Source organism: Anolis sagrei, chromosome 5 (assembly GCF_037176765.1).
Source record: "Anolis sagrei isolate rAnoSag1 chromosome 5, rAnoSag1.mat, whole genome shotgun sequence".
Lineage (NCBI taxonomy): Eukaryota > Metazoa > Chordata > Lepidosauria > Squamata > Dactyloidae > Anolis > Anolis sagrei.
This window is the reverse complement of record NC_090025.1, coordinates 8,919,645-8,943,825: the sequence shown is the minus strand read 5'-3', so window position 1 is coordinate 8,943,825 and position 24,181 is coordinate 8,919,645. Positions and strand designations below refer to the sequence as shown.

Here is a 24,181-nt window from a genome sequence, read left to right as displayed (position 1 = left end):
TTCTGGGCGCAATCACATTTTTATCCCCACCCCACTTCCCAAATATAGCTACCCCATTCCCACACATCCCATCTTGATGAGGCCAAAATCCCAACTAATGGAAATATTCAAAAGCTGCTCCAGCCTGGCCTCAGTGTAAAGCCGCTCAGCTGCCATAAGCAGCTTGCAACTGTAAGCAGATCACACATTCACAAGACGAACAAAACCGCACTAAAACCCAGTTAGTCAATGGGAAGAGGTGAAATTAGCCATTTTTATTGTTCTTCCTGCTGCTTTTGTGCAGAATGCCTAATTTTTAAATCTAGCATGTGGGTGTGAACTTGTACTTCCAAAGCCCCAAGGAAGGGAGGGAGACCCTGAATCAACTGCATAACCTGGCATTAAGCACATTATAAGAAGCTCTAGGCCAGTGTTTCTCAACCTTTCTATTGCCGCGACCCCTTAATACAGTTCGTCATGTTGTGGTGACCCCGCAACCATAAAATTATTTTTGTTGCTACTTCATAACTGTCATTTTGCTACTGTTATGAATCGTAATGTAACTATCTGATAAGCAGGATGTGTTTTCATTCATCCAATTATGGCTGACCAGGGATTTGAACCCTAGTCTCCAGAGTCATAGTCTAACATTATGCTGGATTCATAACCACATAACCCCCAGTGGCACAATGGGTTAACCCTTGTGCTGGCAGGACTGAAGACTGACAGGTCACAGTTTCGAATCTGGGGAGAGCGTGAATGAGCTCCCTCTGTCAGCTCCAGCTCCCCATGTGGGGACATCAGAGAAGCCTCCCACAAGGATGGTAAAACATCTGGACGTCCTCTGGGCAATGTCCTTGCAGATGGCTAATTTTCTCACACCAGAAGTGACTTGCAGTTTCTCAAGTCGCTCCTGACACAAATAAAAATCCCACTAAAATTATAGGATCCTCAAATTTTTTAAGGTGGCAACCCAAGTTCCTTCATACATTTGGTTGTCCTTTGTCATGGAATGGATATATTCATTTCAGAGGTCAGTGAATGAAAATTACAATTATGTAAACATTGGGTTGTTGTAGGTTTTTTCGGGATATATGGCCATGTTCTAGAGGCATTCTCTCTTAACGTTGTGTTTCCTCATCAGTTTCCCTATGAGGTCAGTGGTTCCCTTGATGTATGGCAAGAACACTTTTCCTCTGGGTGGATCTTCATCTTTACTCTCATGACCCGAGAACAAGCCACGAGAGTCAAGACAAAGATCCACCCAGAGGAAAAGTGTTCTTGCCATACATCAAGGGAACCACTGACCGCATAGGGAAGCTGATGAGGAAACACAACATACAAACTATCTACAGACCCACCAAGAAAATCCAACAACTGCTACGTTCAGCAAAGGACAAGCAGCATTGCCCAGACACGAATCAAGGAACAGGAAAGGCACTGCAGACTATTTCAACCAGAGAAGTCAGTCATAGCAGAGCACCTGAGGAACCAACCTGGACACAGCATATTATTGGAGAACACAGAAATGCTGGACCACTCTCACAACCACTGTGTCAGACTACACAGAAAGGCCACTGAAATCCACAAGCATGTGGACAATTTCAACAGAAAGGAGGAAACCGTGAAAATGAACAAAATCTGGCTACCAGTATTTAAAAACCTCTAATATTACAACAATAAAACAACAGAGAGGAAACAATCAAGGATATCTAATCACCTCTCAACAAAAGATTGCCCCAGGCACTGCCAGGCCATCAAATGCTAATCAAGGTGGTCAGTTGAAACATTCACACCTAGCTCCAACAGACAGGAGTTCTTTGTCCCACCCTGGTCATTCCACAGATAGATAAACCCATTTTCTTAGTTCCAACAGACCTCACTACCTCTGAGGATGTTTGCCATAGATGTAGGCGAAATGTCAGGAGAGAATGCCTCTAGAACATGGCCATATAGCCCGAAAAAACCTACAACAACCCAGTGATTCTGGCCATGAAAGCCTTCGACAATGCATATGTAAACATCTCCCATCACCTAAATGATAAACTGTACATCTTGACTACAATTCAAACATTGAATCAGACAGATCTACTCTAGTTAAGGCTAACAACTAGGATTCAAGTCATGTAGTTACACATTCTGGGTGGTGGATATAACAGTGCCTTCAATGCACCACTTCATTTAGTGGGATTCCAGAAAACAGCCACTGTGCATTAGTCATAATGGTGCCATGGCATACTGATCCATAAACCACTGGTTGCACAGGGCTGGAAAGTGCTATAGAAAACACAATAACAACCGCTGCCTAATTATAATGGGTAGAGAACAAGAGCAACAGGTGTGGGATCTTCGGAGCCATCCAAATACACACCTCGTTGTATAAATCACTGAATTCTTCAACCACATCTTTCGGGATCCTTTGACCACTGTTGGTGAGGTGATATGCCACCCCATTTTTGGAGTATAGGCTGATACGGCCCACACTCCTTTCGTCATCTCGCGTCTCTTCGAGTAAACCATTATCTTCTGCTAGATGATAGACTGGGTTTCCATTGGAACCATGGATCCACGTGGCTCCCAGTTCAAAAGTCGCGTTTTCTGCAATGAGAAACCGAGAACATGTCAGTCCGGAGGAGGAGGAGGAGGAAGAAGAAGATGAGGTTGGCCTTTGGAAGAAGAACAAACGGAAGAATGGCGGAATTGAACTACACTGGGATTAAATGAAAGGATGGGGATGGTGAGACCTCATTTCTCCATCTTAGAAATTTATAATTACTGGAAATGTCAAGCCTTTGGAGGAGAAATTATTTTTCTGGGTTAGGGGAAGAAACAATTGGGTGAGGAAGTAACAAAAATATAATATTACCCCCCCCCCCCTTTTACACACTGAAAGCCATTTTATTATTTTAGGAACACAAAATGCACTATATAGAATTTATTTTGGCATAAAATTATGTTTGATATTCTCCTACACGTCAGAATAAAATTTAGTAACATAAGAGTTAAACGAGACCTCATGGGCCATCCAGTCCAACCCCCTGTCAAGAAGCAGGAAAATTGCATTCAAAGCACCCCCAACAGATGGCCATCCAGCCTCTGCTTAAAAGCCTTCAAAGAAGAAGCCTCCACCACACTCTGGGGCAGGGAGTTCCACTGCTGAACAGCTCTCACAGTTAAGAAGTTCTTCCTAATGTTCAGGTGGAAACTAGATCTTTCACAAGGTCTGGTTACCACCTCCAAGACTCTGCCAAGGTGTTTATTTAGCTATTACCTGGGTGGCCCAGAGGCCAGTTAGTGGCCATGAAAAGGAGTCCTGCCATAGTGTCGTCACTGTGAATTCACGGCAACAAAGCAATGGCAAATCACTCATTTGAGTGAAGATGTAAAGAAGAATATCATGGTCATAGATGCTCCTGTTGACCAATTGACTTATTCCCTTCTGGACTTTCTTCTACTCACTGAGTAAAGCAAACTGCTGATAGATTCCAGCCACCCGTACCTTTGAGAAACGCATTAGCCTTCAAAGCAGATGAGGGTACAACATCAAAGTTCAAGCTTAATCACATCCTTTAAGGATACTCAAAGATACTCAAAACCAGACTAAAAGGTTGCTCTGAAGTTAGGAAACTGGATTGCCTCTACGTCGGGCTCCACTATAACTGATACTAAGTGCAGCACTTGTGTGTGTGCTGCTTTAATTGCAGGCTATTATGAACTATTTCCACTGTGCCTATTCTTTTTTCCTTCCTCAGAACTGGAAGATCTGTATTTCTATGGGAAAACAGGAAAAAGCAAAAGGAAATACTGCCAGGCAGAAGGAGGTGCTGTAACTGCTTACAAACAAGGGATATCTTGGGAGACCAATATTCCCATTGCATCCAAAGCAGAAATAACGTGACATTTCATGCTTATGAAAGGGTGGCATTTGGAGTGAAATGCTCTCTAAACAATCCTTGTTGAAATAAACAGAAACTGTGCAAGAACTATGTGGATCAGATCTACCTGGATCATCCTACTTTTATTTATAATAAGAAATCAGAACACAAATAAGATTTGGAAAAGTGAGCACAAAAGAATTAGAAAATGTAAGTACCTAACATCTCATTTGGGGTTTAAAAATCCAAGAACAATCCAAAGATTCATAGATTCATAGAGTTGGAAGAGACTTCATGGGCCATCCAGTCCAGCCCCCTGCCAAGAAGCAAGAAAATCACATTCAAGGCACCCCTGACAGATGGCCATCCAGCCTCTGTTTAAAAGCTTCCAAAGAAGGAGCCTCTACCACATTCTGGCACAGAGAGAACGGCTCTCATGTGAACGGCTCTCATGTGAAAAGGATCTAGGCAGGGTTCTAGTTGATTATAAGCTAACCATGAGTCAACAGTGTGATGCAGCAGCTAAAAAAGCCAATTTAATTCTGGGCTATTTATTTGTCGTGTCAGGATAACCAGTCAAATTATTTTACATTTCTAACAGAACAAAGCAAACAAACAAACAAAACACAAAGTTTGCAAGCTTGGTAGTTGATTAAATGTCCTTTGAGCAGTATCTGGCCACTTGGAGTGCTTCTGGTGTTGCCGCAAGAAGGTCCTCCATTGTGCATGTGGCAGGGCTCAGGTTGCATTGCAGCAGGTGGTCTGTGGTTTGCTCCTCTCTACACTCGCATGTCGTGGATTCTACTTTGTGGCCCCATTTCTTAAGGTTGGCTCTGCATCTCGTGGTGCTAGAGCGCAGTCTGTTCAGCACCTTCCAAGTCGCCCAGTCTTCTGTGTGCCCGGGGGGGGGGGGGGGGAGTCTCTCATTTGGCATCAGCCATTGGTTGAGGTTCTGGGTTTGAGCCTGCCACTTTTGGACTCTCGCTTGCTGAGGTGTTCCAGCGAGTGAGGTGTTCAGCGAATTCTGGGCTGAATCTGTTGTAGTTCAGCTCATGATTGTGCCTGGTACTCATGTTAATGTGGACACAGGCCATGGGGATTCTGGGCCTGTGAGCCACCATGAGATTTTAAGTCCTAGAATCATAGAATCATAGAGTTGGAAGAGATCTCATGGGTCATCCAGTCCAACCCCATTCGGCCAAAAAGAAGGAAAATTGCATTCAAAGCACCCCTGACAGATGGCCATCCAGCTTCTGTTTAAAAACCTCCAGGGCATCAGAAAACAAGTTTGCTCCCTCCTCTCTATGACTTCCTCTCACATATTTATACATGGCTATCATGTCTCCTTTCAGCCTTCTTTTCTTCAGGCTAAACATACCCAGCTCTTTAAGCCGCTCCTCATGGGGCTTGTTCTCCAGACCCTTGATTATTTTAGGTGCCCTCCTCTGGACATATTCCAGGTTGTCAATAGCTCTCTTCAATTGTGGTGCCCAGAACTGGACACAGTGTGATTCCAGGTGTGATCTAACCAAGGCAGAATAGAGAGATAGGGTGACTTCCCTGGATCTAGACCAGGGGTCCTCAAACTAAGGCTCGGGGGTTAAAAGTTCTAAATAAATAAATAAACAGTAGTGCTAATCTGTTCTGCTTGGGTCAACACTCACCTCGAATGCAGTACATTTCAGTTAAGGACAGGTATTGACTATCTAAAAGGTATCTAGAGAAATATGTCTAAAATAGTCACAGTTGTTATGAGGAATGGCTTCAAGAGCTGTGTGTGCCCAGCCTGGAGATGAAAAGTCTGATATGATAACCATCTTTAACACTCTGAAGAGATGGCATGCAGAAGATGGATCAAACTAATTTTCTGCCATTCAAAAGACAAAGATGTGAACCAATGGATTCAAATTACAGCAAAATAGACTCTACTTAAACGTTAGGAAGAAGTTTGTGCTGTTGCACGCTGGGCCTGTGCATAAGACTGTAGACAGGACATAAATTCTATGTGCCCAACGGGACGGCGGGGCTGCCTCAGATTAAAGGCCTTTGGATTTCCTTAATCAGAGTCTCCAGATTGCTCAAAGGTTCAACGAAGTTCTTTATTAATGAAAACAAACAGGTACTTTAAGGCTTTCTTAATAGTCAATTGGCTCTCTCTCAATCTTGACCACAGGGAACAGGCACTATCTTCATAACTGTAACTAATGGGGAAATCCTTAACTTCTAATCTGGGCAGTCTGTCTTTGCCTCTGTTGGCGTGGAGCCCCTGCACCCGGTACCAACTGCTTCTGGCTTCCGCGACTGACATTTACCAAGCAGAGCTTTGTAGACTTCCAGGGAAAAAAAGAACTCAGGTTTCCGTGATGGCTGACTGAATTCCTTCAGCAAAGGAGCTGTAGGGCTGTATAACCCCAGCCAAGCTGTGGGCTGTATATCTCCCCGGCCAAGCCATAGAAGACGAAGCTTTCTACAGGAGCTCTTGGTATTATGTCCTGCATGAAAGGCTTCTCTGTGTGGACTGAACCCAAAATGGCTCCTATTCCCTCCAAAACCTAAAAGGGGGCGGGACCAGAGAACCTAACGATAATTGAGAGGTGGCTTGCCCTATGATTGCAGCCAAAAGAAGCCACCTACCTGCAGAGTCTTTGAAACTTCAAGGACTACAACAAACATTAAATGCAAAGCAAACAAAATTGGAGCTCTTGGTGCAGTAGTACCTGCACAAAGTTATTTATTGTAGACGGTGGAAAGAATGGCCTCAGTATGAAGGAGACGACAACTCAGGAGAAAATGCTTCTAGAACATGTCCATACAACCCAAAAAACCTACAACAACCCCGTGATTCTGGCATGAAAGCCTTCAACGATACGACAACTCTCTTTCTTTGGAGATCTTTAGATGGCCATCTCCCAGAGCTGGGAGTCAGACTAGATGGTCCTTATGGTCCCTTCCAACTATATGATTCTATGATGTTAAGCCATCACAGCCATGTTACATCCTATGATTCCCAAACCCTCATTCTGTGGCCAAATCTTAGCATTTTCTATATAAAGAGCACAAGCAGGAAACCTTCCACAGGTGTGTTGATCGATGCAACGGCCCCCAAGGGCTTGGAATATGAAGTACTTCCCTCCTGTCTGGCACAATGCGCAGCCAGGGTCTATTTTTGACATTGCGGCTTTGCCGTCTAGGGCCCGTTTCCCGTTCCGAGGGCGCTGCCAAGTCTTTCGCAGCAGCGACGGCAGTTTGCGATTGAAAAGCCGGACGCTGGACTTGTTGGGCTTCCTTTCTCATCCGCTTCCCAGCCAAAGAGCTTGTCGGATGTTCACGTTTTAATTTACTGCTGCATGTTTATCAACTGAGCTGGAGCGGATGATGTCAGGGGTGGGGAAGAGGAGGCAGCTCCGGCACACACACACAAACATACAAACACAACAGAGTTAGCCAAACAGCGTGCAGCCAAAGTAAAGGAAGTTGGCTCATTGCAATGGACAAGAAGTCAATAGCAGCACCATGAAGAGTGTGCAGAGCAGCCTCATCTATTCACAAGACCTGATCCATTATGATTTTGCATCTCTAAAGATCTCAAAAGAAGCAAAGAGTGCATTTACGCTATGGAATTAATGCAGTCTGACACAATTTTTTCAATGACCATAGTTCAAAGCTATGGAATTCTGGGATTTGTCATTTGACAAGGCACCACCTCTCTTTGGGAGGGACCACGGAAGACTTTGTAAGACTACAGATCTTGGTGGTGCAGCAGATTAAACCGCTGGGTTGCTGAACTTGACCAAAAGGCTGGTGGATCAAACGCAGGGAGCAGGGTGAGCTCCTGCTGTTAGGCCCAGCTTCTGCCAACCTAGCAGTTCGAAAACATGCAAATGTGAGTAGATCAATGGGTACCACCTTGATGGGAAGGTAACAACACTCCATGCAGTCATGCTGGCCACATGACCTTGGAGGTGTCTACAGACAACACCGACTCTTCAGTTTAGAAATGGAGATGAGCACCACCCCCAGAGTTGGACAAGACTAGACTTTACCATTACCTTAAGACTACAGCTCCCACGATTCCATAGTACCGAGCCATGGCAGTTAAAATTGAATCAAACTACATTATTTTTTCAATGTAGGTGCATCCAAGACAGTCCTAAGTTTCAGCCATTCCCTGATAATTCTTCCATAATCTTTAATCCCACATTTCCGGCAGACTCAAGAGTAGAAGAGACAACACTTAATAATAATAATAATAATAATAATAATAATAATAATAATAACTCCAAGAGCTGGATCCAGCAAAAACCGGATTTCACTTCAATTTATATATCCGATTCTCAGTGGAAAATCTGTGTTTGTATGCCTTGGCAGAGGTGTATCTAAATCAGGAACACCACTCCAGGTGGTAGTTTAGGATAGACAGGAGAGTGGTCATCTAAACTGCAATATGAATGCAGTTTGGCACCACTTTAAGTATTATTTACATTTATTTAATTACATTATTTCTATCCCGCCCATATCAGCCCGAAGGCGACTCAGGGCGGCATGTCTAACTACAGAAGTGAGGCACCAAACTTTGGCAGAGACAGCTAAAGACCTTGGGGAACCCATGATTCCATAGCATTCAGCTATGGCAGTTAAAGTAGCATCGAAGTGCATTAATTCCGCAGTTTAGGATGCACTCTTACAATGGTCTCCTTTCCTAAAGGGGTTCCATATAAAGTCAGTTGCACCAAAACCAACCTGAAACACCACACAGACCTCATGAGCATAAAGTGTCATTTTCTGTCAACACATAAATGTGTATACAGCAGAGTCTCGCTTATTCAACATAAACAGACTGGCAGAACGAGTTGGATAAGCAAAACTGTTGGATAATAAGGAGGGATTAAGGAAATGCCTATTAAATGTCAACTTATGTAATCATTTTACAAATTAAGCACCAAAACATCATGTTTTACAACAAATCAACAGAAAAAGCAGTTCAATACATGGTAACGTTATGTATTTACGAATTTAGCACCAAAACATCGCAACGTATTGAAACAGCTGTGGATCCAGGCGGGAGACAGACAGCGTTGGATAATACAGAGCGTTGGATGAGCGAAGTTTGGATAAATGAGACTCTACTGTTTATGTAAAGAGAGGCCAGGAGTCTAAAGGAAGCCAAAAGGCCAAGCAATGAAGGAGGTCCAGTCTCTGACCTTTCCCCACAAAGCTCAATTAGACATTTGGCCTTTTCACCCCGCTGTTTGCAGGTGCTGCGCCCATACACACAACCCATCGCCATAAATTTCCCTGCCAAGGAAAGAGAGCACTGCAGCGCACTGGAAAGGCTGCAGTCCATGAAGGTTCGCACTGTCATAAATCTTTTAGTCTAGTTGAAGAGGTCACAAGGCTCCTTTGTTTGTGTTCTAGCAGACTTCACGCAGCTCCCCTTGCCTGGTATTTGGCTATTTATAGGAACCCAAATGCGGAAGAGAGAGGGGTTTTGTTTTGTTTTGTTTTGAATGATGTGATTCTGGCCAACTCGGGCTTTTGACTTGCCTCCCAAACGGATTGTAACAAGGAGTTCAAGCGTGGAAAACAAAGGCTTCCTCCCGGATTCAACTCCACAACAACCCGCAATGACGTTTGTGCACTGAGATGTGCAAAGCAAAACAATCACACGTTGCAATGACAAAGGTACAAGTCCCAAGGCACATCTTGAGATATTTGGTGTGTAGGAAAGTTGGCTATTGATGTAACAAACCCAGTATTTTGGTTTCCAAAATTACATTTGCCTAAACCTTTAGATGTTATTTTAATATTTCCAGGTCAAATCCATGGTTCTAGACTCCATGGAGATGGAAGGCAAATTGCAATGGTTTAATCTTAATTTTGTATGTTTTTAACTACAGTAAGTACTTGCTAGGGTATAGGGTGTAGGAAAAGTAAAAGTGGAAAAGTTTTTAGAAGTTTTATTTTACCCAGGAGAACCTCTAGCACAGTGGTTCTCAACCTGGGGTCCCCAGATGTTTTTGGCCTTCAACTCCCAGAAATCCTAACAGCTGGTAAACTGGCTGGGATTTCTGGGAGTTGTAGGCCAAAAACATCTGGGGGCCCCAGGTTGAGAACCACATATCTCTATGGTCATCTTCTATGTTGACCATACAAAGAAGACATCTCTAGATATCTCTAGAACAGGCATGGGCAAACTTGGGTTTTCCAGGTGTTTTGGGCTTCAACTCCTACCACTGTTATGAATTGTGGGAGTTGAAGTCCAAAACACCTGGAAAACCCAAGTTTGCCCATGCCTGATCTAGATCCTCTAGCACAACGCTGCTATAGACAACTGAAGAACCTACAAATCCTTACAAAAATGTTCTCTCTGAAAATACTTAGTGTTTTAATGTGACCCTATGGTTAGTGGCCAGGAGAGTGACCATAGATTCTTGCTGCAAGATATACAGCTTTCTAGAGAGAACATTTAGAATCTGTTGGGGAATCTGAGTGGTTAGGCCAGTGGTTCTCAACCTGTGGGTCCCCAGGTGTTTTGGCCTACAACTCCCAGAAATCCCAGCCAGTTTACTAGTTGTTAGGATTTCTGGGAGTTAAAGGCCAAAACATCTGGGGACCCAAAGGTTGAGAACCACTGTGTTAGGCTCAGTTGGGGTGATTCCACCATAAATATAGCAGAGCACCAGAAGTAAACTTCATAGCCAGTAGAAACTTACATGTGGTGAAACTGGGATAAGCTTCTATTCTTAGGATGGCACAAGATTGCAGAGTCAGAACTTTAGGTTCAAACTTATATATTGAAGTAAAATAAATACATAAAAAGCCCATGCAGCTACATTTTGCCTAGAGAGGCAAAATATGCATCTGTTGTGGCTGAGCTATTTTCTGACGATGAGGATGATGGGATTCCTGCTGGGTTTCAGCTTCCTGGCTCTTTGTCTGTGCCTCAAATCACTGAGCCTGCTTCTGAGGCTCCCACAGACAGTGCAGTGTCAACACAGCCGTTTTCACCAGAAAGGAATTTTAACGAAGGAGATAGCGAGCAGGTGCCTTCCCACGCTGATACCGGAAGTATAGATAGTGACTTGACCCGAGAAGCTCGCCTTGATCTCCAGGTCAGGCGGAGTTCGCGTCTGGCCAGCAGACAAGAAGCCAGTTCGGTGAAAGGTTGTCGCAATGCTTTTATGATGCTGAGATCCTAATGTTTTGATGTGAGAAAGATATTTAGGCCTCTTGGAAACTCTGTAAAAATGTCAGTTCAATGTAGCTTACTAGCCTGAAAGCTTCATGGAATAATCTTGGCCTGGAAAGCAGTACGCTTGGGATTTCTTGCATTGTAATTCGTGGGGCAATTGTTTCATTGCTTGTACCTGGGACACTGGTTTGAACTTTGCCAATAGGATTATGTCTCCTGTTTTTGCCTGAAGATCTTTGGGACTATATTCTGCTTTTAACCTTAATCTTTGGAATTTTGCAAAGCTTATTCTTTATGTTGACTTGGATTTTCCCCTCAATAGACTATAAAACTCTTGTGTGGTGGTGTTTGGCAGCAAGGTGAAGCTTACTCTGAAGTGCAACAGCATCCTCATAGGTAGAAAGAAAAGCGGAGGAAAAATGACAAATGGCCACATGGCCAGCCCAGGGCAATAACAATACCATTAAAAAGGAAATTCCCTCACAGAGATTCCATTCCTACATCACCAAAGGGGAGGAGACAGTGGCAAGGAGAAAGAGTAAAGACAATGCCCTTTTTGGGAAACATGCATAGGAATGTGGGGGGGGGGGGGGGGAGAGAGAGATCCCTCAATTTAATCCTATCTCTAGTCTAGCTACTCACTGAGGTCTAGAAACTTGATGACAGAAGAGACTTGTGCAATCCAAGGATGAAACCCAACAAAATCAAATCCACAAGAGTTAAAAATGCAAATGTGGGGGGCCCAATGTATATATATTTCTGGTGGAATTTTCTGTCTTTTTGTACACCTCCCTGGGTCCACATAAAGGTGGTATAAATAATAAATAGATATTGCTCAAATTGGAAAGAAAATCCAAAAAAAATCAGTGGATGACCAAATTTTTCTGAAATTTGGGAGAAATTATGCCCTGCATATAATGTCTCATTGTACAAAAAATCAAGGGGATAACTGTTGTTGTTTTTTTAAAAAAATGTTATTTGTAAAAACTTAAAAAAAAAAACCGTGGATGAGCGAAACAGTCTGAAACTTGGGAGGCTTCCAATCGTAAATGTTTCCCAGAAGTTTCCCAAGTTTCACCCTGATAGCCATAAAAATGACAGAGAAACGATCCTCTAACACTCCCCCATTGCCACCAACAGGAAAAACTAACAAAATGATAACACAACTTTGGAAATTTGGATTTGAAATTAAACACTCCCACTTTGAATTTTTTGAAAAACTTTAGAAACAAAACAGGGACCATCTGAATGTCGAAGCAAAATTCAGAATGGATTTCTGCCATTTCGCACACCTCTATCAGACAGACATGCCTTCCTCCACAAAACCCCATTCCATTCTCCATGATTCCAGAGTTATTGCCTCTTGGCTTATACTCTTCCCACAGACAGCTAGCTGACTACTTGTGAGATCTACTCAACTGAAATTCATCAACTCTTGGATAAGAAGAATCCAAGGTTCAATCCATCAAAGTCAAAACAAGTATCAAATGCCCTTACCGAGCTTGACGCTTTGTACTCGTCCTCCGATTCGGTCAGACGCTTCGAGGATAGTCACATCCGTGAAACCGTTGTCCAGGAGAGTTTTCGTTGCATAGAGGCCCGCGAGCCCAGCGCCGATAACTACTATTCGCGGCTGTCGTTTTCTCCGTAGGCCACTACTAAGAGGATCATCCGTGCTGTCTGCAGATATGTCACTACTTTGCATGCCGTCCAAGCTCTCTTTCTAAGGAACCTGCAAAGAAAAAAAGACACCAAAAATGGGTTCACAGTGTTGCTATTCCTTTCTTTGCTCTGTTGTCTCTTCACTACGTCCTCATTCAATGTCCCACTCAAATAAATCCTGGAGAAACTATAGGATGGACAAACTGGGAAATGAGAGTCAAACGGTCTACTTTGGACACTCTGAAAGGGTGACACAAAACCAGCCTGGAATATATACGTTCTTTGACTTGAGCAAGGAGAGACTTGTTGGAGGCCACGAAAGACCTCCGCCCGGTCATCAGAGATGACATTTTGAGAAAACACGCAGAACGTTACTTTTTATAGACCGACACAACCGTCCGAGGTGGCAATTTTGTGGTGAAAAGGGCAGAGAATCCAGACATCGCTCTGGAAAACCTGTCGAGCAAAGGAATGATTTGGCCTCGCTGCTGCTTCTCTGGCAACCGCAAAATGTATATTTCAGGACCTAAAGATAAGGAAATAGGCAGTGGAGACTAAATTTAAAAGCTCGGCAGCTAAACAAGGCAAGTGTGGCCTCTTTGCACATTCTGAAGTTGGGTTTCTCTCGCCCACTATCAAAGCCAAAGCCAAACATAGCAGCCAGGTGGATCTCCGAAGAGTTTGGCAAGGAACAGCTGAGTTGGTGGAAAGCAAAAAGAAGCATACTATGGCTGCGAATAGCTTGGAAATGTACGTATTCTCTTCTTCTTTTTGTGTCATTCCAGTATCTTGGGGTGCATCTACACTGCCAAATTAATGCATTCTGACACTACTGAGTCCCTCCACAGAGGTAGAGAAGATCAGGATATAAAAGTTTTAAATCTATCTATCTATCTATCTATCTATCTATCTATCTATCTATCAATACTCTGTGCATAATGAATAGCTTAAAAACAAAAGAACCAATGAACGAAATCACACCAAATTTGGCAACAAAACGCCTCACAACACAAGGAGTGACCATCACTACAAAAATTATGATTTTGTCATTTGGGAGTTGTAGTTGCTCAGATTTATAGTTCACCTACAATCAAAAAGCATTCTGAACTCCATCGACGATGGAACTGAACCAAACTTGGCACACAGGACTCCCATGACCAACAGAAAATACTGGAAGGGTTTGGTGGGCACTGACCTTGAGTTTTGGAGTTGTAGTTCACCTACATCCAGAGAGCACTGTGGACTCAAACAATGATGGATCTGGACCAAATTTGGCACAAGCACTCAATACGCCCAAATATGAACACAGTTGGCGCTTGGGGGAAATAGACATTGACATTTGGGAGTTGTAGTCACTGGGATTCACAGTTCACATACAATCAAAGAGCATTCTGAACCCCACAAACGACAGAATCGGGGCAAACCTCCAACACAGAACCCCAGTGACCAACAGAAAATACTTAAAGCCATCCATCTCCAACTTCAGGGCAAGAAAACGTAATCAAAGTCCTCCTGACAAAGAGCCACCCAGCCATCGAGATAGATAGATAGATAGATAGATAGATAGATAGATATGATTCACAGAGAGAGAGAGATAGTATCATAGATTTGAAAGAGACCCTTAAAGAAGGACAATGATATGTTGCATGTTCCAGGGTGGGCAAACCAGACACTCTCCACATCAACACTGGCAAAGAAACAGCAAGAAATACTGTTTACCCACAAGCATAAAGAAATTACATATATTAGAAACCAACACTTTCTCATTACTTTATTTTCCAGATCACCAAACTGGGCCACAGCAACGTGTGGCAAGGGACAGCTAGTAAATAAATAAATAAATACTTTAACTGCTATGACTCAATGGCATTGAATCCTGGGAGTTGCAGTTTGGTGAGACAACAGCCGTCTTTGGTAGAAGGCTAAAGACCTTGTAGAACTACAGCTCACATGCTTCCATGGCATTGAGCCATGGCAGTTCAATGGTGACAATCTGCATTCATTCAACAGTGTAGATGCACCCATTGGCACACTGAGACATTTTGCTTTTAAGCATGTTTTCCTCTCTTACGTTTGTCTCCTTGTTTGGATATTACCAGCTTCCAGTGCGGGAAGAAGCAAAGACCACCAGCACTGAAGCGATGGTCCTCCACCATCAACTCCACTGGATTGGCCACGTAGTCCAGATACCCAACCACCGTCTCCCAAAGCAGTTGCTCTACTCCCCACTCAAGAACAGGAAACGTAATGTTGGTGGACAGGAAAAAAGGTTTAAAGATGGGCTTAAAGCCAACCTTAAAAACTGTGGCATAGACACTGAGAACTAGGAAGCCCTTGCCCTTGAGTGCTCTAACTGGAAGTCAACTGTGACCAGCAGTGCTGCAGAATTTGAAGAGGCACGAATGGAGGGCAAGAGGAAGAAACATGCCAAGAGGAAGATGGTGTTATGTGACCGTATCTCTCTCCATGAACCAACCCGGGCCCTTCGATCTTCGGGGGAGGCCCTCCTTTCGCCCCTACCAGTTTCACAAGCTCGTCTTGTGGGCACAAGGGAGAGAGCCTTCTCCTCTGTGGCTCCCCAACTCTGCAACTCATTACCTGGAGAGATCAGGAAAGTCCCTACCCTATAAACCTTTAAAAAAGAAGCTCAAAACCTGGCTCTTCTGCTGCACTTTTGGTGAGTACGGTAGGTGCACAACCTACCGGACCCACCGCCAAGACACTTGGAGGACCATCCTCGGGTTATAAGAGATCTCCTAAGTAAGTAAGGATATCAGTCAGCCTCCATAAAGAACGAACAGTGCTGTTCTTTCAACACAAACCGGAGGGATGACGGACACAAGAAAAGGCTGGGAGTGCAGCAGGAAACAAGGGGTTAAATCCTAGCTCCACCGCTTCCCATATTGGAGACCCACACTTGTTTCTTCATTTGGAAGCACCCACTCATTCATACAATTGCCAATTGTGTGAATGATGCCTTGTCTAGTCTGGTCCTTATATACCGTCTAAGACAATGAGCTCGTTTTTCTCGAACCGAAACAATAACAAGGCAGTTGTATGGTGGCTCTGTCTGCTGAAAATAATGTTCTCTCATTTATTGATTTCAATATGTGTTTGTTACACTAAGTGACTGGGCTGAACTGTGTTTATTAAATAATATGCTGCCCTGTTAAGGGACGATTATTCATTCCTTGTTTTGGCTGCAAGGTTTTACTGAATGCATCACAATCAATATTTACTGGGTCAATGACAGAGATGTCTGGCTTCTTTTCTGTACTGTCGGCCCTCTAAATCAACTGGATCTGAATCTACCCAGCCCTTTAAGCCATTTCTCCTAGGACTTGGTTTCAAAATCTTTGATCATTTTGGTCATTTTTCTCTGGACAATATCCAGCTTGCCGATATCCTTCTTGAACTGTAGAGCCCAGAACTGGACACGGTATTATTCCAGCCAAGATCTAACCAAAGCAGGAGAAAGTGGGACTATGACTTCCTGCAACCTAGATGCTATCCTTACTTATCCAGCTTGTGGTCAACTAAGACTCCTAAATCCCTTTCACATGAACTGTTTTTTATTCAGATGTCACCCAATCCTACATTTGTGCATTTTCTGCCGTTCTCCCTGTTGAAATCCATTTTGTTAGTCTTAGTCCTCTAACCTGTTATGGTCACATTGGAACATGATCCTGTACTCTAGGTTATTAACTCTCCCTCCCAATTTGGTGTCCTCATCCAAGTCATGGATAAAGATGTTGAATAGCACTGGTTCCTTTTGGCACCCTACTGGTCACTTCTGTACAAGGAGGAGGAGGAGGAACTATTGGGAAGCACTGGAAGACTTTTAGCAGGCTCATTCTTCTCCATGGATTCAACTCTATTCAATTCTACTGTGACTGCATGTGCCTACCTAAAACTATCATGGTAAACAACAGCTGCCTCCAGGATATCTTACTGAACATGCACGAAGAGCAAAACAAATTGGGGAAAGCCATCCCTGGATTCATTTTGGAAGAAGCCTTTACGTGGACTCTTTCTAAACACTTTTGTCAACTTGTGCCATGCTTTACCTTCCCATTGGCTTTATCTCATGCATGATTGTTTCTTCATTTTGAACAAAAATTTTGGCTGAAAAATTTTCAACTTGTTTTCTTTTTTTTCTGCTGTAGGGACCTACCCTTGCTCTTTCCATGGAATCTCTGCCTCTGGTGCCAAAGTTCCTTCCAAAGAAGGATGGCCCAAGGACACCATCACTTTGCTTTTGAAATAGCCATGTACTCCAATCAGCCTTGGAAACCATCATTACATAGCTATTGAGTATTGTGACATTTGTAATGACACCTCTGACACCAGACAACAGAATGTTTCCCAACGACTTCAGAGAGCAAAGAAGTCAGGCTGTTTGCAATCGGCATCTACAAGAGAAGGGGAAGTTATCTGTTTTCCTGGGAATTATAATTTCTTACAGCCCTAGCAAAAAGAAACGTTGACTAAGGCTTGAGTAAGGTCTGCAAAGAGCAGCTTAAGAAGGAGTAAAAGAGTGGACTTTTGTTCCAATTGCTTTTTATTCTGTTGTGTTTTGAGCTTTAGATTATGGCTCTGGATACCAGAGTTCGATTCCCTACTTGACCATCAGACGCTGAGTGTGGATTGTGTCCCTTGTGCATCTTCACTTAATTCAAGGGTCCAGGTGCAAAACACCACATTCAACACCTAAAACAATGAATTGGGGGGATGCAGCAAATGGCATCCACTAGTCAGCATCTTTTTGTCACTTTCCTGCATCCAAATAATGCCTGTTGATGTTTTTGGAAAAGGAAGAGGCAGGAGAAAAAACAGCAAAGACAGGTTTCATGTCTTATCCTGCCTCCCAGGTATGGGGTGAAATCAAGGAAACTAAAAGAAAAATATGCCTTTCATCTTCCTCTCTATCCTGTTCTTGCCGAGACATTTCTCAGGCCTCACTTGTTTATGCACAATTTTCAAGAACCACATAAACATATTAAGGAAACCAGGCTGTGGCTGGCAGATGCATCACACTTCTGAATTGCCATTTGTGCAATTTCCTGTTTCAGTTAAATAACAGATCCGGGGCTTGTTTGAAGTCAGCGTTTTTACAGGTTAAGTTAGGGGGAAATGCAAACCAATATAAAGCTTAGAAACAAGATCATCAAAGATTATATGCAGTACCAGGACCAATATCACCTATATGCAGTATCAGGACCAATGTCACCTATCTAAAGGTGCATCAAGGACTACATACAGTACCAGGACCAATGTCACTTATCTAAAGGTGCATCAAGGACTACATCCAGTATCAGGACCAATGATCACCTATTTAAAGTTGCATCAAGGACTATAAACAATACCAGGACTAATGCCACCTATCTAAAGGTGCATCAAGACCTATATACAGTATCAGGACCAATGATCACCTATTTAAAATTGCATCAAGGACTATATACCGTACCAGGACCAATGTCACTTATCTAAAGGTGCATCAAGGACTACATCCAGTATCAGGATCAATGATCAGCTATCTAAAGGACTACATACCGTACCAGGACCAATGTCACTTATTCAAAGGTGCGTCAAGGACTACATCCAGTATCAGGACCAATGATCACCTATTTAAAGTTGCATCAAGGACTATATACCATACCAGGACCAATATCACCTATCCAAAGGTGCATCAAGGACTATATACAGTACCAGGACCAATGTCACCTATCTAAAGTTGAATCGATGACTACATACCGTACCAGGACCAATGTCACCTATCTAAAGGTGCATCAAGGACTATATACATTACCAGGACCAATGATCACCTATCTAAAGTTGCATCAAGGACTACATACCGTACCAGGACCAATGTCACCTATCCAAAGGTGCGTCAAGGACTATATGCAATACCAGGACCAATGTCACCTATCTAAAGGTGCGTCAAGGACTATATGCAATACAAGGACCAATGTCACCTATCCAAAGGTGCGTCAAGGACTATATACAGTACCAGGACCAATGTCACCTATCCAAAGGTGCGTCAAGGACTATATACAGTACCAGGACCAATGTCACCTATCTAAAGGTGCATCAAGGACTATATACAGTATCAGGCCCAATGTCACCTATCTAAAGGTGCATCAAGGACTATATGGAATACCAAGACCAATGCCATCTATCTAAAGGTGCATCAAGGACTATATACCGTACCAGGACCAATGTCACCTATCCAAAGGTGCATCAAGGACTATAGACCATAGCAGGACCAATGCCACTTATCTAAAGGTGCATCTACATTGCAGAATTAATGCAGTTTAACCCCACTTTAATTACCATGGCTCAAAGCTATGGAATCCTGGGAGTTGTTATTATACGTCTATAGCCTTCTCTGTCAAAGAGTTCTGGTGCCTCACCAAACCACAACTCCTATAATTCCATAGCATTGAGCCATAACAGTTAAAATTGGGTCAACATGTATTAATTCCACAGTGTTGATGCACCCTATATTCTTATACAGTAGATTGGTTATTGATTGTGAACAGATAATGTATGTTCATTGTGTCTACATTCATTCATTTCCTGCAACGACAATAGTCATGCCTGCTTTCCCAGCCAGCTGACGTCACTTCTGGACACGTTTCCATTGCCCAAATGCAAACACACCGGGACCTTTGCAGCGACACACACACAGACACATATCCGGCTTGGGCAGGCTGAAGCCGGGAGCAGCAAAATCCGTCATGCCAAGAGTTTTTGTGAAGGGGGGAAATGGAAAAGAGGAAAGTCTCCTCTTGTGATCGACTTCCACACAATTCACCGGACTTTCAGAGGCAACGTTCCCTAGGCAAACAGCATGAGTCCGGGAAAGGACACAGTGTGCTTTCCAAAATGAACCAGAAATACCTGCCGTGGCATGCAGAATTCTCGCCCCTGTCTTTTCTTGCTTGCTTTAATCATTATTTTTACAATGTATTGTCGGAGGCTTTCATGGCCGGAATCACTCAGTTCTTGTGGGTTTTTTCGGGCTATATGGCCATGTTCTAGAGGCATTTCTCCTGACGTTTCGCCTGCATCTATGGCAAGCTTCCTCAGAGGTGAGGTCCTCACCTCTGAGGAAGCTTGCCATAGATGCAGGCGAAACGTCAGGAGAAATGCCTCTAGAACATGGCCATACAGCCCGAAAAAACCCACAAGAACGGATTATTTTTACAAATTTATTTTTACAATTGCATTACAAATGCTCAACTTTTGCTCAGAATGAAATACAACAAATTTACATTATTTCTTCCACCCGCAACTTAACTTTTCCTAGTTGGGTTTAAGACACATCTTCTCAAGACACAGACAATATATAACTTCTTAGACTGCAGCCAGGCTGGTTTGAGATTAGATTAGATTAGCACTTCAGGAAACCAGGGTTTTTCCAGGGTTTAATGTTTACATATTTGTATATTTGAGTTAAACCACTAGAGTTGCTGAACTTGCTGACCGAAAGGTCGGCGGTTTGAATCCAGAGAGCAGGGTGAGCTCCTGCTGTTAGCCCCAGCTTCTGCCAACCCAGCAGTTCAAAAACATACAAATGTGAGTAGATCAATAGGCACCGCTTCTGCGGGAAGGTAACAACGCTCCATGCAGTCATGCTGGCCACATGACCTTGGAGGTGTCTACGGACAATACCGGTTCTTCGGCTTAGAAATGGAGATGAGCATCAGTCTCAGAGTCAGACGCAACTAGACTCAATGTCAAAGGGAAACACCTTTAAAAAAAAGGTAAAGGTAGTCCCATGACATTAAGTCCAGTCAGGTCTGACTCTGGGGTGTGGTGCTCATCTCCATTTCTAAGCTGAAGAGCCAGCGTTGTCCGTAGACACCTCCAAGGTCATGTGGTCGGCATGACTGCATGGAGTGCCGTTACCTTCCCGCCGGAGCGGTACCTATTGATCTACTCACATTTGCATGTTTTCGAACTGCTAGGTTGGCAGAAGCACACCTTTACCTTTACTATATTTTACATTGTATACTAATGCTTTTATGTTAAGCCACTTTGAGTTTCCTTCGGGAGAGCTAAAGCAAGGTATAAAGAAATATAATCATCTTCTATATAAATAAAAATGTAATGTTCATTTGTAGGACTAGCATACCTCAAAAACCACTGGACAAATTGACACCAAATTTTGACACAATACACCTATCAGGCCAATGAGTGACAATCACTCATATAAACACTGAAAAACACAGCAGAAGAGACTTAAAAGAAAAGAAAAAGAAAAAATGCATTACAACACATGTGCAAAACCACATATATACACAAACACACATATATACACATATACACAAACATATACATACACATATATACACACACAAAGCACATATACACAGACTGGACTACAGCAACGCATGGCAGGGGATGGCTAGTAATAATAATAATCCTGTCTTGGCCATGGTCACTCATTGGTCAACCTTGGGCAAGCCACACTCTCTCCGTTTCAAAGGAAAGCAATGTCAACGATCCTCCAAATAAATCTCTGAGCCATAAGAATTGCCTTCAACACATATGACAAATCCAAAGTGATGATGATAGTACCATTAGGCCACATGAAAGGCACAAAATACTTTATTCTTGCTTTCAAAGCTCATAGGTTACTTTATTATGTGAAGAGGACCAAAAAAAAGAAGGAAAAAAGAAAGAAAGAAAACTATGCAGTTAAACATGAGCCAACAATGTGATGTGGCGGCAAAAAAAGCCAATGGGATTTTGGCCTGCATCAATAGGAGCATAGTGTCTAGGTCCAGGGAAGTAATGCTACCCCTCTATTCCGCTTTGGTTAGACCACACCTGGAATATTGTGTCCAATTCTGGGCACCACAATTCAAGAGAGATATTGACAAGCTGGAATGTGTCCAGAGGAGGGCGACTCAAAGGATCAAGGGTCTGGAGAACAAGCCCTATGAGGAGCGGCTTAAGGAGCTGGGCATGTTTAGCCTGAAGAAGAGAAGGCTGAGAGGAGATATGATAGCCATGTATAAATATGTGAGAGGAAGTCAGAGGGAGGAGGGAGCAAGCTTGTTTTCTGCTTCCCTGGAGACTAGGACGCAATGGAACAATGGCTTCAAACTACAAGAGAGGAGATTCCATCTGAACACGAGGAAGAACTTCCTGACTGTGGGAGCCGTTCAGCAGTGGAACTCTCTGCCCCGGAGTGTGGTGGAGGCACCCTCTTTGGAAGCTTTTAAACAGAGGCTGGATGGCCATCTGTCAGGGGTGATTTGAATGCAACATTCCTGCTTCTTGGCAGGGGGTTGGACTGGATGGCCCATGAGGTCTCTTCCAACTCTTTGATTCTATGATTCTATGATTCTATGCTACAGTCACGGTATCAACATTTTTGCCTTGAGGTTGTAGAGAGGAAAGGTCTGTGTAGATAAAAAGACCAGACAGACACAACCCACGTGAACTATCTAAGATCCAAATCACTATAAAACAAAAGGGAATCTCTTTTTTCCCATCTTTATTTGAGGTCACAAAGCACACAGATAGTCCTTTGAGAACTGGATCTGCCTAGATTCACTATCAGATCCCAGAAAATGCAGCTCAGCATCAAAAAAGATGTCACAAAGGCTGTGCAGACGTCAAGATGTCTATCGCCTTATGAATTTCACAGGGTTTTTCTTAGGCAACGAATGCCCAGAAGTGGTTTTGCCAGTTCCCTTTTCTGAAATATAACCTACAGCACCAGGAATTCATTGGTGGTCTCCAATCCAAGTACTAACCAGAGCAGACCCTGCTTAGCTTTCCCAAGATACAATAGGAAAGACCACCAGCACTGAAGTGATACTCCTACACCATCAACTTCGCTGGACTGGCCATGTTGTCTGAATGCCCGATAACCGTTTCCCAAAGCAGTTACACTTCTCCCAACTCAAAGTGTCCTACATACCCACTGCCAGGACACCGAACTTGGAGGACAATCTTACTCAGGGATTGCCTAAGTAAATAAACAATCTTTGCTACCACTTAGCATAAGCTTAGTTCCAGACAGTTCACTCTGGATGAATCCGCACTTTTAGAATGCACACAATTTGACACTGCTTTAATGCTATGGACTCCTGAGAGATGTAGTTCAATGAGCGCCAGCACTCTTTGGCAGAAAAAGGCCTTGCGAAACTACAACTCCCATGATTCCATTGCTTTGAGCTTTGGCACTTAAACTGGATTCCCCAGTGTAGGTGCACACTATAAGCAGGCTGGAGAAGCTCCAGGGCATGCATTCCAATGTGGCGCAGAAAATGCAAGGAATGTTCCAACATTGGGCAAGGAAAGCAACTGGGCAAAGACATGAGAAAAGTACGGAAGCTTCTGCAAGCTGGTTTTGTTTGTTTCGCAACCCACATCCAGATGCTTTTGAGTGCAAGTGCTGGCTGTTAAAGGAGGCAGTTGGCCTGTGCACACAGAGAATCAAGATGTCACGCTTCAGCTTTCATGTCGTTATGTACCTCCAAGTCATTTCCGACTTACAGTGATCCTAAGGAAAACTTATCTCAAGTCTACTTTTCGGGACAAAATCTGTTCAAAAGAGGTTTGACTCTGAAAGCTGAGAGAGTATGGCTCACTCAAAGTCACCCAGTGGGTTTCTCAGCTGAACAGGGATTCGAAAACTGGTCTCCAAAGCCAAAGTTCAGCACTCAAACCACTCCACCATACTGGCTCCAGTACTGATTTTTGTTTTGGTCTGATGTGGCACACTTGCATTTTACTGTTTTGTACTTGACCATGTATTTTGCCCTTCTTTATCACGTCCCATTACTTTCCCAAGGTGTTTGGATCAGTGTCCCTTTTGCCTTGCAAAGATCACAGAGTTCTAAAGCTAGAAGGGAGGACAAAAAAGAATGCATACAGAGGAATACACAAAAAATGGGTTACCAGTGGTTCTCAACCTGGGGTCCCCAGATGTTTTTGGCCTACAACTCCCAGAAATCCCAGCCAGTTTGCCAGCTGTTAGAATTTCTGGGAGTTGAAGGCCAAAACATCTGGGGGCCCCAGGCGAAGAACCACTGGGTTAAAACCTTGTGCCAGCAGGACTGCTGACCAACAGGTTGGCGGTTCGAATCCAGGTAGCGGGGTGAGCTCCCGTTTCAGCTCTAGCTTCCCATGCAGGGACATGAGAGAAGCCTCCCACAGGATGGTAAAACATCAAACATCCGGACGTCCCCTGGGCAATGTCCATGCAGACGGCCACTTCTCTCACATCAGAAGCGACTTGCAGTTTCTCAAGTCACTCCTGACACGAAAAAAAAAACACTCCTAAAAGATGCCCATCTACACTACAGAATAAATGGAGTTCCACCCCACTTTAACTATCACGGTTCAATGATAGAGATTCTTAGTGAGGCACCAGCCCTCTTTGGCAAAGAAGGCTAAATACCTTGTGAAACTGCAACTCCCAGAAACCAGTAATATTGATCCATGGCAA

At 43.4% G+C, this 24,181-nt stretch overlaps 1 protein-coding gene across 2 annotated transcripts in view; it reads right to left on the bottom strand.

Moving 5' to 3' along the window:
- Positions 1-24,181, bottom strand: part of SMOX (spermine oxidase) — a 76,515-nt gene that overhangs the window by 17,791 nt on the left and 34,543 nt on the right. For both annotated transcript variants that reach the window (XM_060779421.2, XM_060779422.2), the window contains exons 2-3: positions 12,544-12,778; positions 2,351-2,577 (exon numbers count right to left, since the gene is read on the bottom strand). In XM_060779421.2, the coding sequence (XP_060635404.1) occupies positions 2,351-2,577; positions 12,544-12,751 (435 nt within the window). In that variant the 5' untranslated portion in view covers positions 12,752-12,778. The remainder of the gene's footprint in view (positions 1-2,350; positions 2,578-12,543; positions 12,779-24,181) is intronic.